We start from the raw sequence: 19,221 nt of genomic DNA, 5'->3' as shown, positions 1-19,221 counted from the left end.
TTCTATGATCTAAACAGAAGGAGCGATACAGTGGAATCCTTTAATACTGAAGGGAACACTTATACACATCTGACAAACTAATCATATTATATCTTATTTTTTTCTGTATGTAATTTTCTTTTGTGGGGCAGAAAATGTTTTCACCCACTAAATGTTCTAATTAAATTCACAAACCTAATAATTAGTCAAATTATAATGTGGTTCTCTATCAACTACATTTACAACCACCTCTTTGAATTCAATTTTACTGAGTGTGATAGTAAGAGGCAGTATTTAGAAAAGTTTTCCTCATAGTAAGACCTAAAATAAAACCAATTAGACAGTTACAGCACAAAATCAAAAAAGGTCTCCTTTCCCTCAAAACAATATCTAAGAGCTCCAATTACTTTTAAGTTTTCAAAGCAAAATGACCTTGCCGATGAAAAAGCATGCCGAAGGATTTAGATACATTAGAAGGAATAGCTGGTGAAAGTAACATATGGGTAGTCTTTTGGACAGAGAATCAAAGACATATATGACATCATCCTAAATAATCTGAAATCACACCCTTCTGAAATATAAGTACTAGATAACAGACTCAAATTGTGTTTAAAGATCTTAAGGAAATAAAAAAAATTTTAAAGTGTACAGGAACAGATTATTTTTGTAGGTCCTAATACTCATTTTTGCTCCTCCTAGATCAAACTATAAAGCTGTTGCTTTCTTTTAAATAGGGGTAGTAAACCAGTGACCCTCTTCTATTCTAACTAAATAATCTGATTTTCTCTTTTATTTTTCCTTTCCTTCCTTCTTTACCCATTCCCTTTCTTCTCTTTTTCCATTCCCCCCCCCCCCCCCCGCCTTCTCCAGTAGCATTTCCAAGCACCAGTGTTGGCCTGCAGGGCCTAGAAAGGACTTCTGGCATTCTTGAAACCTATCCATTTCAGGAAGTTACGTGACACTGACTTACCACTTGTTTCTCAGCTGTCATCATTGTTGCAGTTGCAGCAACTGTTTGTCTCCCCGATCCAGTAGTGTTAGTGCAGTCTGGTGGTTCTGCTTTGACACCAGGTATATAGACTGGAGGAGGGACAGCTTTGGGAGCTGTTCTTGTATGAAACAGCGAATGGTTGCAAGGATAAGAAAAAGAACGTGAAGGATGTTGACTGGGAGGAGCTCTTTGTTTCCAACCAACTTTGAACTGGCTGTGAAGTGGAGTAGCTGGAGGATGATAGGGGGGTGGTGGAGGAGGCAAGGGTGGATGGAAGGCCACAAAAGTGTCTAGATCTGTAAACATGGTTTCTGCAGTGGGAGTACTGTTAACTCGACATCTTCCAGACTGTTTCACGGTCAAGAGTGGACTTTCATCCCCAAAACGTTCATCAGGAAAGAACTTGTGAGGATTCTACAATAGGAAAAAAAAAGTTAAAAAAATTTTTTGGTAATTACTTGATTTGTGAAATAGCCTTATACATCAAATTTTAAAAGTAAACAACTTAAGAAAACATGATTTTCTAGGTCAAAACCCTAAGAAAAAGTATCAATAAAAGGAGAATAAAGGGACATTGTGTAGCTAAAGACAGACAGACACACACGACTGAATATTCTAGCAAACAAGCCAGCTATTTTTGTTGCTGTTGTTGTTGATGTAAGATACAAAGATCATATGAGAATGCTGAATCATTTGAAAATAAGCAGTTCACATTCCGATATAATTTTTGGAAAGATAACAAAGACAACAAAAAGTGACAGTAAAGAGAAGTACAAAATGAAGGCTGTTCCTAAAATTCTCTAAACTGAGACAACTCTGACATATGTACTTCTGAAAGACACAGAAAAAGCACAAATATGGCATTCTTTACCAATTTCTCTTAACTGGTTTGGATTAACATTTTGATAAACAGAGTACGGAAATTCTGCTCTTTAGAACATGTTTTCAAAATTTCCAGTGTACTACTTTCGTTTAAAGTTTCACAAACAGTAACAGACTATGCCATTAAATGAACAGGAAACCACAGAGTGAATTTAAGATGAAACACAGACCCCCCCCAAAAGAACTGAGGAGCTTTGGGGGGAGAAAAAAGATTTTTTCATCATCTCAGGGCAATCCTGTTTTTGCTTTTAAGGATTTAGGTCCAGGAGTCTCATAATTCAATGACAGAAAAAACCAGCAAGTTAGCTACCAGGACACTGACTGAGAAAATAGATCAAATATAATTTTCCTCCAGGTTCTAATGAGGGGGCTATGGGCAGAATGCTTTTTATGTATAAAAACCAATACTACTACTCTTGAGTCATATACCAATTTAAGGAAACTGCTAGAGGGCTTTCTCTGCCAAAAATAGAGTAGCTAATAGTTTTCTGGCTTGCCTTAATAATTAATTTTATTCCTCATGTGGTGGAGGCACTAATGAGAGATACTGCTATTCTAGATTTGATTCTTAACAATGAGGAAGAGCTTGCTTCTAAAGTAGACATGATGGGAACCATTAGGAACGTGATTACTCCTTAGTATTAGTCATAGAAGAAAGTCAGTAATAGTTAGTTAGCTAGGTTCCCCAGGTTTTTGGAGATCAGTTTTCAAATGGTTCAGAGAAATAAGAGGTAGGACCACATGGACTGAAATGCTATAGAAGAAAATCATTTTACAACAATAAAAAGCTATGAAGACTAAAACTCTTAAGATAGAAGGAGAAAAAATTACAATGGGAAGGAAAAAGGTCAGTAGACTAATAATATATATGCATAGAGAACTCACTGACCAACTTATCTTCTTAAAAAGCCTGGAGTTAGGAAGACCTGACTTTAATTATAATTTATATACTTACTAGCTGTGTGATCTTGGGCTAGTCACTTAACCTCAATTTGCTTCAGCTTCATCAACTGTAAAATGGGGATAGTAATAGGACTTTCCTACCAGAGTTGTTGTGAGGACCAAATGAGATAATATTTGAAAAGTGCTTAGCACAGTGCCTGGCACAAAATAAATGCTATATAAAAAACATGAACAGAAGACAGAAGAAAGGGTGAATGCAAAAATGTAACATTAAGACCATTAAGTGGGAGAGGGGGGCAGAGCCAAGATGGCAGGGTAAAAGCAGTGACCTGCTTTGAGCTCTCCCCCAAACCCTTCCAAATACCTGTAAAATATGGCTCTAAACAAATTCTACAGAAACAGAACCCACAAAAAGACCAAATGAAACAAATTTCCAGCCTAAGACAACCTCGATGGTTGATTGGAAAGGTCTATTATGCTATGCTGGCCTGGGAGAGAAACGCAGTTCAGCGTGGGTGTGCAGGCAAAACAGGCCACAGGGGACTAAATCACGGGCAGCTGTGGTGGTTTCCAGACTTATCAATCTTACTTTGGTGACAAAGAATTTCAAAACATACAACCAGAAGAAGACAACAAAGTCAAAGCTCCTACATCCAAAGCCTCCAAGAAAAATATGAATCAGTCCCAGGCCATGGAAGAGCTCAAAAAGGATTTTGAGAAGCAAGTAAGAGAAGTAGAGGAAAAACTGGAAAGAGAAATGAGAGTGATGCAAGAAAATCATGAAAAACAAGTCAACAGCTTGCTAAAGGAGACCCCCCAAAAATACCAAAGAAAATAACACTTTAAAAAATAGCCTAACCCAAATGGCAAAAGAGGTCCAAAGAGTCAATGAGGAGAAGAATGCCTTAAAAAGCAGAATTGGCCAAATGGAAAAGCAAGTCCGAAAGCTCACTGAAGAAAAAACTTCCTTAAAAATTAGAATGGAGCAAATGGAAGCTAATGACTTTATGAGAAATCAAGAAACTATAAAACAAAATCAAAAGAATGAAAAAATTGAAGACAATGTGAATATCTCACTGGAAAAACAACTGACCTGGACCAGGAAAGATAATTTAAAAGTTACTGGATTTTCTGAAAGCCATGATCAAAAAGAGAGCCTACACATCTTTCAAGAAATTATCAAGGAAAACTGGCCTGATATTCTAGAACCAGAGGGTAAAATAGAAATGGAAAGATCACCTCCTGAAAGAGATTCTCAAAGGAAAACCCCTAAGAATATTATAGTCAAATTCCAGAGTTCCCAGGTCAAAGAAAAAATACTGCAAGCAGTCAGAAAGAAACAATTCAAGTATTGTGGAAACACAGGAGATAGTATTACAACCAAGAATCACCTAACCAGGAAAACTGAGTATAATCCTTCAGGGGAAAAAATGCCCATTCAGAGAAATAGACGACTTTTACATATTCTTGATGAAAAGACCAGAGCTCAATAGAAAATATGACTTTCAAATACAACACTCAAGAGAAGCATGAAAAGGTAAACAGGAAAGAAAAATTGTAAGGGACTTATTAAATTTGAACCATTTATATTCCTACATAGAAAGATGATATTTATAACTCCTTTGTCAGTATTAGGGTAGTTGGAGGGAAAAAATATATAGATATATATAGAGGACATAGGGTGAGTTAAGATGAAGGGGTGATATCTAAAAAATAAAATTAAGGGGTGAGAGAAGATTATAGGTAGAATAGGGTAAATTTTCTCACATAAAACAGACAAGAAAAAGCTTTTACAGTGGAGGGGAAGTAGGTGAAGGTGAGAAGGAATGAGTGAATCTTATTCTCATTGGATTGGGCTTAAGGAGGAAATAATATACATACTCATTTGGGTATGGAAATCTATCTTACCCTACAGGAAAATGGAGAAGGGGATAAGAGAGTAGGGGGATTATAGAAGGGAGGGAGCAAATACTTCAGAGGAAGGACAAGGTCAAAGGAGAGAACAGAATAAATGGGGTGGCAGGATAAGATGAAGGGAAATATAGTTAGTTTTTCACAACATGACTACTATGGAAGTGTTTTGCATGACTACACATGTATAACCTATATTGAGCTGCTTGCTTTCACAACGAGGATGGGTGGGGAGGGAGGAAGGGAGAGAATTTGGAACCCAAAATCTTAAAAACAAATGTTAAACATTGTTCTTACATGCAACTGGGAAATAAGATATACAGGCAATGGGGTACAGAAATCTATACTGCCCTACAGGAAAATGGAATGGGAAGGGGATAAGAGAAGGGGGTTGGGGTAGTATGTGACAGAAGGCAGGGCAAATTCGAGGAAGGGCTATTCAGAATGCACACTGTTTTGGTGTGAAGATAGGGAGAAAATTTGGAACTCAAAATCTTGTGGAAAACTAAAAATAAATAAATAAATAAATAAAAACAAAAACAAAAACAACAACAACAAACATTAAGAATAGTGTCAAGAATGCCAAAACTCAGAATGAACTGGAGGAAAGGGAAAGAATGTAGGACAACAAAAAGGGTGTTACTGGGGAAAGGATCAAAGAGGGATGGGATGGCTACTTGAGATGGCTGCTTTAGGTGCATGGACAATTATAAAACGACAGAGCAAGAACTACCCAACACTCATTCTCTTTTATTTTTCTTTATCAAGGAGGTTGATCTTTATATTGGAAATATAAAGATTAATAATAATAATAATTAAAAATAATATGATGATAAAATAATAGTAATAATATAAAAAACTGGGAGACAGTAATGGAGGATGCAGCTATTCAAGCTGCCAGGTCCAATTTTCTGAAATGGCCAGCAAATATGACTGTTGAGCTATTGTCAAAGACCTCTGAAAGAAAGATTGTGGAGGAAGGATTACAGGACTGAAAGGTAGATGTTCCAATCTTTCAAAAAAGAGGGTATGTAGTCTGTAAGCTACAGGCCAGACAGCTTGACTTTAATTCCTAGCAAAGTTAAAAAGTATGGTTAATGAATGTAAAGAACAGCAAGTAGTGATAAAAAAGAGTTAATAGAGATTCATTGAGACTAGGTCAAGCTAACCTAATTCTCTTCTTTGACAGTGTTAGTAGACTGGTATACCAGAGAAATGCTAAAGATGTAGCTAACCATTGTTTCAGGAAAGCATCAGACAAACTCTCTGAGGCTATCCTTGTGAACAAGATGTAGAGATGTGGGGCTAGATAAATACAGCTAGGTGGAGTTGGAACTGGATAGCTATTAATGGTTTGATGTTAACTTGGAAGAAGGTCTCCAGTAGAATGTTTCTGGAATCTGTGCATGGCCTTGTGCTGTTTAATATTTTTATCAGTGATGTATATAAAGGCATAGATAGCATTCTTATCATGTTTCCTTAATAATACAAAGTTAGAAAGAAGGTAACACATTGGATGGCAAATTCAGGATTCAAAATAATCTTGACAGGTTAGGATGTTGGTGTGAATCTAGTTAAGATGAAAATACTTAGTGATAAACATAAAGTCTTTGAAAAAACAACAACAACAACTTTATAAATATAAGCTAGGGGAGGCATTGTCAATTCATCTGAAAAAGACCAGGGGAATTTAGTTATAAGGTGACTAAAGGTGACTCTGAGATACGGCAGCCAAAAGATCCACAGAGACCTTGGGCTACGTACAAAAGACGCAGTGTGTAGGGTCATGGAGGGAATGCTTCTGCTGCCCTCGGTTCTAGTCGATCAGACTTCACATACGGCATTTGGTTCTGGGAGTTTAATTTTGGGAAGGACAATAATAAACTGGAGAGTGGGCAGAGGAAAGTAACAAAGATACTGAAGGACCTAGTTGAAGTACTTGGGGATATTTACTCTGAGAAGAAAAGATTAATGAAAGGGCACCTTCAAGTATTTGGAAGAAAGGTTTAGACTTCTTCTGCTAGGCCCCTTGGGCAGAATGCACTGGGTAGACGTTGCAAAGCAGAGAATTTCAGTTCCTCTATACATTAGTAAATGGACTGATGAATTCCTGTGGTCAAATAAATTCATCATCTGGCAGCCAACCTTCTGATGGCAAGGCTCTCCCCACCCTTATCTGGGCTGATTTTTGGATAAAAGACCCAAAGTTTGTCACTCACAGTTTAGGCAGCTAGGTGGCTTTAGTGGATGGAGTGCTGGACCTGGAGTCAGGAAGACATATGTTCAAATCCAACTTGAACTGGGACACTAATACACGGTTGGTAGAGTTGTGAACTGATCCAACCATTCTGGAGAGCAATTTGGAACTATGCCCAAAGGGTTATAAAACTGTGCAATATCACTACTAGGTCTATATCCCAAAAAATCCAAAAAAAGGGGAAAGGACCTATTTGTGCAAAAATATTTATAGCAGCTCTTTTTGTGGTTGCTAAGAACTGAAAATCAATGGAATGTTCATCATTTGGAGAATGGCTAAACAAGTTGTGGTATGACTGTAAAGGAGTATTACTGTGTTTAAGAAATGACAAGCAGGACGATTTCAGAAAAACTTGAAAAGACTTACATGAACTGATGATACACAGTGAACAGGACCAGGAGAACATTGTACACAGTAACAGCAATATTGTTTGATGAAGAACTATGAATGACTTAGCTATTCTCAACAATACAATGATCCAAGTCAATCACAAAGGACTAATGATGAAGCATACTACATCCACATTCACAGAAAAAACTGGTATTGTTTGAATACAGATGGAAGCATGCTATTTTTCACTTTATTTTTTTTTCCTTTTGAGCCTTCTTGTACAAAATGACTAATATAGAAATGTTTTTACATAACTGCATGTGTATAACCTATATCTGATTGCTTATTGTCTCAGGGAGGGATGGAATGAGAGAGAGAATTTGGAACTCAAAACTTTAAATAAAAAAGTTTAATTAAAAAAAAAACCCAACTTCAAACACTTACTAGCTGAGTGACCCTCAGAAACTTTCTTAATCCTAGTCTGTCTGTTTCCTCATACGTAAAATGGTGATAATAAATAGCACCTATGTCCCAGGGTTACTGTAAGGATAAAGTGAGGTAATATTCTGAAGTGCTTTGTAAATAAACCTTAAAAACCTATATAAATGCTATTATTGTTATTTTAAGCCTTTTCAGCTTTATAGAAGTTTCTGCAACTTGAAATTCAATGGCATTGCCTTTGAGAATTCAGGGACACCTCCATACCAAAATCAGACCAGAAATGAGGACTCAGTGGAGGTTACTGATTATTGAAGAGTTGTTATCTTTAGAGATATTAATCTTAGAGATAACTTTGCTACAGTTAGCTCTGAAAGCTATTGTCCTAACATATGACAGGAAAAACAAATAAAACCTTAAAGTTTTCCAGGAAGACTGGTCAACATTTTAAAAGGATGCCCTAATACCTAAAACTTATAAAATTAACACAGTTCACCATTTTTTAAATATCTAAAATATTGCCTCCTACCTGCAAAAGCTCTGCAGCAGCATCTGCAAGACCAAACTCTCGCAATACTCTAATCTGAATTTCATAACTGACAGTAGCTCCTTCTCCACAGTTTAGAGCATATGCTCTCTGCACTTGCTCAGTGTGACGTAGTTCCTGCAGACGTTTGACCATCTCTTTCATAACAAGGAGACGAGGAACTGAAAACAGAAGAAAATTGGTATATAGGGTGGCACGCACATTTTACATTAATTCTACATTCAAAAACAATATTCAAATTCTACTATGTTTTGTCATTTACAGTTGTCAAAAAATGAAATAAAAAATTTTTAGTATATTTACTTCTTGAGCCATTTAACATGTGCAATTTTTTTGTATACTAAAATGACTCCTTAATTGTGTCATTACTTTTATCTACAACACAAACTATCTAACCAAAACACCCTAGCTAGGTTCTTGTGAATAACAATGAATTGTGGGAAGTGGTCACATTATTCAAATTTGCTCTATATATTTCCATTGAGTTAGAACCATCATAATATTGTACAGAATTGTAACTTTGAATAGTGTGAATTCAAATATATGAGATCACTTCACAGGATTCATTATTCATACTAATCAGAACCTAGCTGTACCTTAGCTAAATTCCAATTCTATGTTTTTATTAAAATGTGAAACACATGAAGAATTAATTTCTGGGCACATTTAACCTTGAAGGTTTCTAGGCATTAAAAATACTTTAAGGTAATTTTTCTGTAATACAAACAGAAATCTAACATGATGTCTCCAAAATCCACAATTAAATTAGCTAAAGGAATTGAGATCTTGTTTTATATTATTAACATATTCATTTTCAGTATATGGTATCTATACAGCAACAGCTATTCTGGAATAAAACATGTGGATAATAAATTAGAAGGAAATAGCATAGTGAAGTGGAAAGTAGGTTCAACTTGGGAGCCACAGGACTCTCTTCTCTGCCACTTAAAGCCTGATGGTCTTGGGCAAGTCACTCAACTTCTGTGGGCTTCAGTTTCCTACCCTGTAAAATGAAGGGGTTAGACTAGATAGATGATCCCTAAAATTCCTTCCAGCTCTATATCTATGATTCTATGAGTTATGAGCTGACAAGTTCTCGCCAAATTGTTATCATGATTAGATTCCTACAAAGAACAGACAAAAATTTTATGGATTTATTTCTGAACCAATCCTTAAAATAAGTAGCTATCCATATAGTTGCAGAATTACCACTATACAAATGAATACCAAGCGTCATTGATTTCCTCAAAGAATGTAAGCTCCTTGAAGGCAGGGGCAGTTTTGCTTTTGCCTTTCATATTCACAGTGCATAATATAGTATCTGACACACAGGAGGCACATAACAGATGTTCAAGAAACTGAACTGACTAGAATCAAATATCTATGGAAGCCATCAACAACAATACAAAGAAAACTTATGCAGTCAAAGAAATATAAATGACTTCAAAACTAGTTTAGATAAACTTATAAATGACATAGCCATAAATAACTACTGAGAAAATCTAAAACAGAACTAATTTAAAGGGTGATTCCAGGAAAGACAACCATACGCTGCCATAGCTAGTTGAACAGGACACCTACCATTGTATGGAGACTTTATCGTCTAAGAATACACTTTTTTGGTTGACATTCTGAAATATTAATACGACTGTATTTAAATTCTGGTTTCTGAGCAATTTGTAGCTCCAGAAGGTAGAAAAGGAAGGGTGGGTACTATACATTTTCCCCAATACCCATGACCTCTCAAACCTCTCCAAAACAGAAATGACGTGTGCCAAAGACAAAAGCAACTCAAGCCCTCTCCAGGGTGGGCAAAACAAACAACAAGCCCAAAACCCAGGACCTGATGTTCCCTGACCCTGGGCTCCCTCAGCACCCCTCTCTCGCCTCCCATGCTCCTAGCAGCAAGGCTTCACTAACAGATCCAAGGACCCAACACAGTCCTACATCAAAATCTACTCCTGAATCTCAGTCTTCCCTCCTTCTTTCCAAGGCCAGCCACCTTGAATTTAAAGAGTGGGCAATTTCACTAAGATTAACAAAATTTATGCTAAAATTAAAATTGGTTAAAGGACAGAACAGAACAATGGATGATAAAGAGGGAAAATAGACTTCTTGTACAAAATTATATATTATTAAGAAATGGATAAATAATTTATTCACTTACATATATACAGTGAAGTGTAAAAGCCTTACCTGGAATTTCATTGGCTACAACTGAAGGAGGACTGGACTGGTTACTGCTTATTTGCTGGTGACTGATCATATGACAACACTGTGGTACTGCATTGTTTACCATGTAAAGTGTGTCAGGAACATTGGACATTCTAACCATCCGTAATCGAACAAGGTCCGTTTGTTCCACCATCATTTCATCTAGCACTGACTGAAATAAGTCATTCAAGATTAATCAGAATTAGTCAAAACATTATTACCTCTTAAAAATCACATTTCTTAGAAGCCAATTACCTCAGTTACATAAAAAAGGGCAAATAACACCAATTTCCTTCATTTTAAAATAATGCTTTTGTATTGGCTTAGAGAATAAAATTTTAAATTCTAATTTTCCCCCCAAGCATGAGTTATAACTTAAGAATCTAAATACTGCCTGATGAAGGAATAAAATTAATGATCAGGATATATATATAATATATATACATATATTTATATATATAAAATATATATAAAAATATATCAACCATGTGATTAGAGATTTAGAGCTGGAAAAGGCCTTAGCCAGAGTCCAAATGGTAATATTTTTGCCTTAGTTCTTCCATAATGATCTAGAATGTATGCCAGACAAATTCTAATCAAGAAAATGAAGACAAAGTCACAGTGAATCATTTTTTCAAAGCTAAAGGAAGCTTAGGAAGATAGAAAGTTCTGCAGATACTCTAAAGGAAAACTGAACAGATAGCTTTAAACCAGAAAGTGAAGTAAAAAAATCCACTGGCCACCTTCTGAAAGAAGTCCCAAAATGAAAATTCCCGGCAATATTATAGACAAAATGTAGAACTTCCAGATCTAGAAGAAAACTCTGCAAGCAGCCAAAGAGAAAGAATTCAAATACCACGGAGTCACAGTTAGGATCACACAAGATTTAGCAGCTACTATAAAGGAATGGAAAGTTTGGAATATGATATTCTGGAATTCTGGAAGGCAAAAGACCTAGGATTACAACCAAGAATAATCTACCCTGCAAAACTGACTATAATTCTACAGGGGAAAAAACAGAACTTTAATGAAATAGAAGATTTTCAAGACCAGAGCTGAACAGAAAACCTGATATTCAAATACAAGACTTAAAAGAAGCATAAAAGACATACATGGAGTTAAAATAAAGGGATATTACAGAAACTACTATGCTTTAGTTTAAGTAAAAAGGCAGGGGTAGCATCATGATCTCAGACAAAGCAAAAATAGCATAGCATTCAAATTTCCCCTCTTGTTTGAATGCTTCAGGACAATTTTCTTTAATTATTTCTTGTATTATTGTAGTCTCTTTTTGATCACAGCTTTGTATTACTGTATTATTGTATTGCATTATATTGTATTGTTGTATCTTGTATTATTGTATTATTGCATTGTATTCTCTTTTTGATCATAGCTTTCAGGTAGTCTGATTACTCTTTTGTTTTCTCTTCTTGATCTGTCCTCCAGATCAGTTGTTTTTCTTATTTTTAATATTTTCTATTTTTTTCATTTTTTATATTTTATTATTTCTTGATGTCTCAATAGCTTTGTTGACTTCCCCTTGCCCAGTTCTTATTTTCAAGGAGTCCTTTTCTTCCTTAAGATTCCGGATCTCCTTTTCTTTAAAGTTTTTCCTCAACTTCATTTGACTTTTAAAGTCTTTTTTAAGTTCTTCTGTGAATTCTTTTTGAGCAGGTGATCATTTGACATTAGTCTTTGGGGTAGAAGACAGTTTCTTTGCTTCAGTATACTCCTCTGAAGATGAACCCCAGTCTTCTCTCTTCCCACAGTAACTCAGTGATTGGATTATTTCTCTTTTGCCTGTGCATTTTAAAAAATCAGTAGTAGCTTAGTTTTTATAATCACCTCTAATCCTGGGGTATGGTACCTCTGGCTTCAGATCCTCCTTCAGTTCTCCCCTGCGACCTGGAACTGGAACCAAGACCTTCAGCCTCCTGTGAGGGCCCACTGCTTCTGCAGCATCTCTCCAGCACAGCTGGGTCTGGTGCTCCCTGCCAGCAGAGGTTCCCTCAGATGATCAACCTCCCTCACTGTCCCAGGTAAAAGTTCCTGCTGCTGGGAATGAGGCAGCCTCCCAACTTAGCTAAATGCAGGGCTTGTCCCTTGTTGTTTAAGCTGACCTAGGACCTAGCCTGGAGGCATTTACTCTTCACGGGGACCAAACTTTGTCCCGGACTTTTCTTCAGATATTCTGATTGTCCCAGGAGGACCCCTGTTCTGTCCTACTCTTATTTATTTTTACTGCTCTCTTTGCTCTGAGGTGCTATTTCATCTCTTTTGTGGAGGAAATTTCAGTCTGAACTGAGAGCTTGGAAATTTCAGTCTAAACCTCCAGAGATGGCATAATTAATACAGTGTTATATAGAGGTTACCTTGAAGATTTTTAGGAGCACTTATTTTACTATACCCTATGGATAATACTAAGACCTTAGAAGATGGCATCTAGTTGCTCTGTCTACTTCTAAGATAGAGAAGAAATGTAAAAAAACTTGTGCTCTGTTGTCCTTTCAATCTCAGACAGGAATTCCTTGAGGGATGGAGTGTCCTTTAACAGACTCCAGAGAAGACCATATGATCTTGACTTCTTCTGCAATGGATTTGAAAAAAATTTTTTCCCTTTATTTATCTTAAAAACGCTAAAAACTATCGGGCAGCCAGGTGGTGCAGTGGATAGAGCACTAGCCCTGGAGTCAGGAGGACCTCAGTTCAAATCCATCCTCAGACACTTACTAGCTGTGTGACCCTGTCACTTAACTCCAATTGCCTCTGAAAACCAAACCAAACCAAAAACCCTAACCTATACCATTAGTATTATTTTTCACTCTAGTCAATATGATCATAGATTTAGAGCTAGAAGTAAACTTAGAGGTCCTCTAATCCAATCCCCTCATTTTCTAGATGAAGAAGCTAAGTCTCAGAGAGGTTAACTGACTTGCCCCACACAGGTAATAAACGGCAGAGTCAGGACATGAAGCCAAAGCCTTTGATCCCAAATGCAGAATGCTTTCCAATATATCACACTACCTATAATCTGCCCAATGGAAATTCTCTTTTGATAACAAAATGTTAACTAAGAACTCTGATAATGAGTATTGAGAATAGTTTTTTTATAAAGACACAAAAGATGTACTTTCAAATAAAAGGTTACGCTTTCTTACTTTGATTCAGAAGGCTTATGTGTTCTACTCATTACAGTTATTTCATTTTAATTTTTATTATGTATTGCCCATAATAATTACTAATTTGACTAAACTGAAATTCTTTCCTACTCTGGGTACTTGGGGAATAAGGAATGGCCATTGGCTTGCTTTTTAAGGAAACCTTTATGAGCAAGTAGTAGCAAAACATTTTTTTCTTAGTTTAACAAAGGGAAACATACTGAATGGGGAGAGCCTGCCTCAGAATCAGGAAGACCTAGGTTGTTCAAGTACTATCTCTGATCCACAGTGACTATGTGATTCTCAGCAATTCACGCTCCTCAGGCCTCAGACAACTCTCAAGTCTGTAACTTGCACAGAAAGAAACAGAAAGATCTGTACTGGTAGACTAACTTCTTCATTGGGAGTTCCCTATACTAATGAAATTACAGACACAATTTTTCAAAAAGAAGGAAAAATGAAATAATCTTTCAGAATATTTTCCCTACTTTGAAACACTATAACACAAAAGAACTTTCTTATAATGTAATTTTCTTAAAAACAATTTACAAAGTAATTAGTGTTATAGTTAGAGAAAATGATTTGAGAAATTAAAGTATTATAAATGCCTAAAACAGACTAAACTTTTAAAAAGCATTTTATAATTAAATGTTTCTGCCAATTATAATTAAACATTCCAGCATCTAAAAAGATTTTTATTACCTTTGCTTCATCGACATAAGGAGAGAATAGTCTTGGTCGAACATATATTCCAGCATTTTTTTGACGTAACCATGCATTTGACTTTCCACCTTCAGCTGTAGGCAGCATATCTGATGGAGGAGTACTAATCAAGCTTCTCTTCAGCTTTTTAAAAAGAAGATGAGAAACTTAGATAAATTACAGGTACTGTAAACATACCTCATGAACGAACTATTTTTGGACCATTAAAACGATTCAAAATCCAGGCACACAGATAAAATGTTTACAATTTTAAAATATTTTCTAACAGGCAAAGGATGCAGCTTAAAACAACAACAACAATAACAAAAAAAAAAATAAAATAAAAAAACACCCAAAAACGACCCCGAAACAGTTCTTTGTACCTTTGAATTTCTCTTCAATTAAGAAGGGGACAAGAATGAAACCAAAATTTCTTTTTAAAAAATGAATCGGTAATTCATGAATTTTGTAAATTAAAAACAAACCTACTAGATTAGACCACCAGAAGTTTCTGAACCAAAATATCATTTTATTTGGTTTCAGTCTGATTTAAACAAACTCCCAGCTTCTCCAACCTTCCTAAGTAGTCTTTGTTGGAAAGTCTTAAGAGTTTTTTAGTTTAACTTTTTTTAAACAAAAATTAACTTTCTTTCTTTTCCACATCTCCCTCCTCCAAACCAGATTAAAGAAGAAAAAAATCCTTTGTACTACATAAGCATAATGACTTTTTATCTATTTCAAAATGTATAAGTGTTTTTCTTAAGCTGTAAAGCACCACACAAACTGGGGAGTGGCAGTAGTCAAAGTCATGGTAATATAAACAACAAAATGATATTTAGATATGACTTTCTGGTTTAGGTAAGGTTTCAGTATTCATAGATTTTGAGTTGAGATCATCCCCAAAATCATCTAGTCCAGGGTGGGGAACCTGTGGCCTTGAGGCCACATGTGGCTCTATAGATAATCCTCAAGTGCAGTCCTCTGACTGACTCCAAACTTCACAGAAAAAATCCCCTTAATAAAAGGATTTGTTCTGTAAAACTTGGACTAGATTCTTGTCAATACCTACATCTTCCAGATAAAGAAACTGAGGGACAAAAAAGGAAGTGACTCATTCAGGATCTGAAGGTCAATTACAGTTGGGATGAAAACTTATGTCTTCTTATACTTAAGTCCTCAATTAGAGCTGAAAATGTAATGTCATTTTTTTTAAACTGACCCTGATACTTCTCCTTGAATTGGGACTTATTTGAGCCTTAATGTATAGCATGTATATAAAAGTATAATAATATATTACTACATATTATTGTACAACATAAAGTATACTCTTGAAAAGCATACTCAAGCTGTATTTTAACTGATTATACAACATCCTATGAACCCATATGAATAAGAAGAATTATATTTAGTTGAAGAGATTACCTTTTTTTTTTCAACAAATGGATCAAGGAGAAGAAAAACCACTTACCGCATCACTCAGGACTTCACTGTTCATAGGTAAAATATGTTCAATTCGGACAAAGGGTAAGAGAGAAGACAGTATCTCTCTAAGCTCCTCAATGTCTAGGTCTCGCCTCTTTACACCTCTCTTGTTCACACTATGAGCAGTACCACTTATTAAGTTTGGTTCTGTAGGAAAGATGGAGGAAAACCAAAGCAGTATTAAAGTAAACTAGGGTTTTCAAAAGGTGAGATTTAATTTCTTTTCCAGGGCTTTTACATAAGAACATATCTTTTAAAGAAATTACAATGAAGTTATTTTTAATTTACAAAAACCATGTTAACACAGCATTTTATGAAAAAAAAAAGCTCAATAGTGTGAATAGTAAGAACTTTTAAAGATCATTTTATATCTTATGCACATTTTGTTTCTCTGCTGCCACTTACGAAAGTCAAGGGCTATGAATATAAAAGGGGAAAAAAACTATTTGGGTTAGGGTTCTCCCCACCCCAACCTATCATTTTTGTATCTGAGTTTTATTGAAATGGGAACATCACGGTATGTTAAGTTCCTTGAGAATAGAGATTATTTCATTCTTTGAATTTGTATCCCCAGCACCTAGCTTAGTGTCTGGCACAAGGTAGGTGTATAAGATGTTTTTTGATTAATTATTTTTGGTCGCTGTAGATGTATTAACATAATTCTTAACTTGCCATATAGTTAATAAAAATTTAATAGTAATGATATACATATCATAAACCAGGGGTGGGTACCTGCAGCTATATGTGGCCCTCTAGGTCCTCAAGCATAGCCCTTTGACTGAATCCAAACTTTACAGAACAAATTCCCTTAATAAAAGGATTTGTTCTATAAAATTTGGACTCAGTCAAGAGGCCGCACCTAAGAAAGCTACTTGTTCCCCACCCCTCTTCTAAATTCTATTTCCAAGCAAGTTAGGCTAGTTTTTCCTTAATAGGTTTTGAAACAACAACAACAACAACAAAAAGTAAAGAACATTGTATCTAGAGTCAGGGGGCCTTAGCTCAAATACTGATTCTGTTTTTGGGCAGCTAGGTTGCACAGTGGATAGAGCACCAGCCCTGGATTCTGGAGGACCTCAGTTCAAATGCGGCCTCAGACCAAACACTTGACACTGGCTGGGTGACCCTGGGCAAGTCACTTAACTCCAATGGCCTTAAACCATCCCTCAGGCTCAAGGGGCTCAGGGTACTAACATTATTTCTTGGCCTTCTAAGTACAAAACAGTTATAAGGAGCTCCAGGAGATTTCTGATACTTGTTGAACATGATAGGCAACTTAGGCAAGGGAGCTTTACTCAGATGAAATCAATTTGAGTATTCTCAATGCATATCCTTGTTGAATACTATTCTCCTGCTAAGATTAAGTAAATTTCCTCTTCTGAATAAAATGACCAATGAGTGTTTCATTTTGTTCCAGTACTGAATATAAACTACCAGCGAGTTCTAAACTGGTTGGCTTAATAAATGCTTTTTCTCTCTTTCATTCATGGAAACTGCTTCCAGAAGAGACTTTTTAAAACAGATTTGGGCATGTAACACCTGTGCTCAAAAATATTCAGTGCCTGCTACTGCCACTTAAGTCAAGTTCAAGTTCTTCTACCTGGCATTCAAACCTTTCTACAATCTGAAGCAATCTATTAGCCTTTTCAGTCTCCTCCCATATCTGCCTGCCACACCTTTATGCCCTGGTCAAACTAGATTACTCTCTGGCTCCAAGACATACACTATTCTTACCTTGTCCATATCTTAGCTCGTACTGCTCGTTTATTTATCTCTGTCCCCTCTTACTTGATATCTTATCTATTTTTTAAAGATCACCTTAAATGCTCTCTCCCTTAGGAAGCTTCCCATACCCCTCTCCCCAGAAATCACACTGCACTGTTCTGTAACTTCTAATGTGTTTATCAGGAAAAATTAGAGATATTTAAGTATCTGTTTCCTACTAGGCTGCGAGATCTTTTTAGGACAGGAATGATGTCTTATTTGAACTCTGTATCTCTGCCAGCACACAGCATATTGATCTGCACCTAGGCACTTAAGAAATGTTTACTCTATAGTATTGTAAAATGTGAATGAACCAGAATGTCTATGAGCCAGAACCCTTCGCTTTATAAAATGTGATATGGAATGTCAATTTTATCCCAGCAGGAAAAAAAGGTTTTTCTTTCCTCATCACAATAAAGTGAATATTCCAAGAATATCTGAGTTTATAAAATACATGGGAGGTTAAAAAAAAAAAGTACAACAAATTTGGGAAACTTTGTGTTTCTAATCTAGGGACCTGCATTTTTTTTTTCTATAAAAGGAGAAATATTAATAAACAGGATCTTTGTCTCTCAGTGCTTTGGCAAATAGCAAAATTGTATTTTTACAAGTATGCTGGTTAACTATAGAAAAGAGACTTTTTTCTTTAGCCTTTCCCTTTCTCTCTGTCTTTTTTTTGGTGAGGCGACTGGGGTTAAGTGACTTACCCAGAGTCACACAGCTAATAAGTGTCTTAGGCATGATTTGAACTCAGTTCCTCTTGACTCCAGGGCCAGTGCTCTATCCACTATGCCACCCTAGCTGCTCCTGCCTTTATCTTTCTTAACCCTTAATATGAAATCTCCTTGCGCCAAGTGATTCAGGGGATGATTTTTTTTTCTTTTTGGGGGGCAGGGGGAGGGGAGGAGTAGAGGTAGGAGAGAGGTTTGCTTAAATTTGACTACTTATTTATCACCCAGTCTAGATTCCAGTAGCTATTATCTACTAACACCCAGGACATTTTCCCTCCTTTCTCAACAACTTAACTGCATTGCTCAGTTTTCCTTTCTATTACAACTCCTTCCCTCAATCTAATGGACATTTATCTACTCTGTATGTTCTGATGTTCTCTCACATACCATAATTTCTCTATTCAACTCCTTACCTACATTCAGGGATGGTCATACCCTTGATTTTGCCTTCACTCATCAATGTTTAATTTTTGTTCAATAACTCTGAATTTCCATCACATCAATATTTTGTCTTTCCATCTCTCCCTATGACTCATTTCTTCTAATCCTATTCTTGACTTTCAAAGTGACCTCAAATCCCTCCATCTCTCAGCACTGTACCAAGCTATTACCATTGCTCTGACTACATTCTTCTCCCTTTCCAATCTTGACTTTTAGGGGACCTAGTTCAATTCTATTTTTGAATCCTTGGTTCCTTAGTCCTATTTCTGCTGTTTGTGTCTTGCCAAGCCCCAAACCCATATTGCTCATACCATCTTTCTCCTTTGCTTCTACTCACATGCTGCTGAAAGGAAGTTAAAAAAACTTCTGAGTGGGCCCACTATAATTTTATGCTAGCTAATCTCAAATGGAATCTGACTTCAGCAAAACAATCCTACTACTCTCTTGTAATTGATTCCTTTTAGCTTTATCATTTCTATAATGTCTCTTTT

At 36.1% G+C, this 19,221-nt stretch overlaps 1 protein-coding gene across 4 annotated transcripts in view; it reads right to left on the bottom strand.

The window, feature by feature from the left end:
* Window positions 1–19,221, bottom strand: part of BTBD7 (BTB domain containing 7) — a 91,943-nt gene that overhangs the window by 5,732 nt on the left and 66,990 nt on the right. For all 4 annotated transcript variants that reach the window (XM_027869980.1, XM_027869979.1, XM_027869982.1 and 1 more), the window contains 5 exons: window positions 15,781–15,941; window positions 14,313–14,456; window positions 10,435–10,624; window positions 8,221–8,399; window positions 950–1,384 (listed from right to left, as the gene is read on the bottom strand). In XM_027869980.1, coding sequence (XP_027725781.1) covers window positions 950–1,384; window positions 8,221–8,399; window positions 10,435–10,624; window positions 14,313–14,456; window positions 15,781–15,941 — 1,109 coding nt within the window. The remainder of the gene's footprint in view (window positions 1–949; window positions 1,385–8,220; window positions 8,400–10,434; window positions 10,625–14,312; window positions 14,457–15,780; window positions 15,942–19,221) is intronic.

Source organism: Vombatus ursinus, unplaced genomic scaffold (assembly GCF_900497805.2).
Source record: "Vombatus ursinus unplaced genomic scaffold, bare-nosed wombat genome assembly UNPS02014794.1, whole genome shotgun sequence".
NCBI lineage: Eukaryota > Metazoa > Chordata > Mammalia > Diprotodontia > Vombatidae > Vombatus > Vombatus ursinus.
The sequence above is the reverse complement of the archived record's forward strand: the minus strand, read 5'-3'. Positions and strand labels throughout refer to the sequence as shown.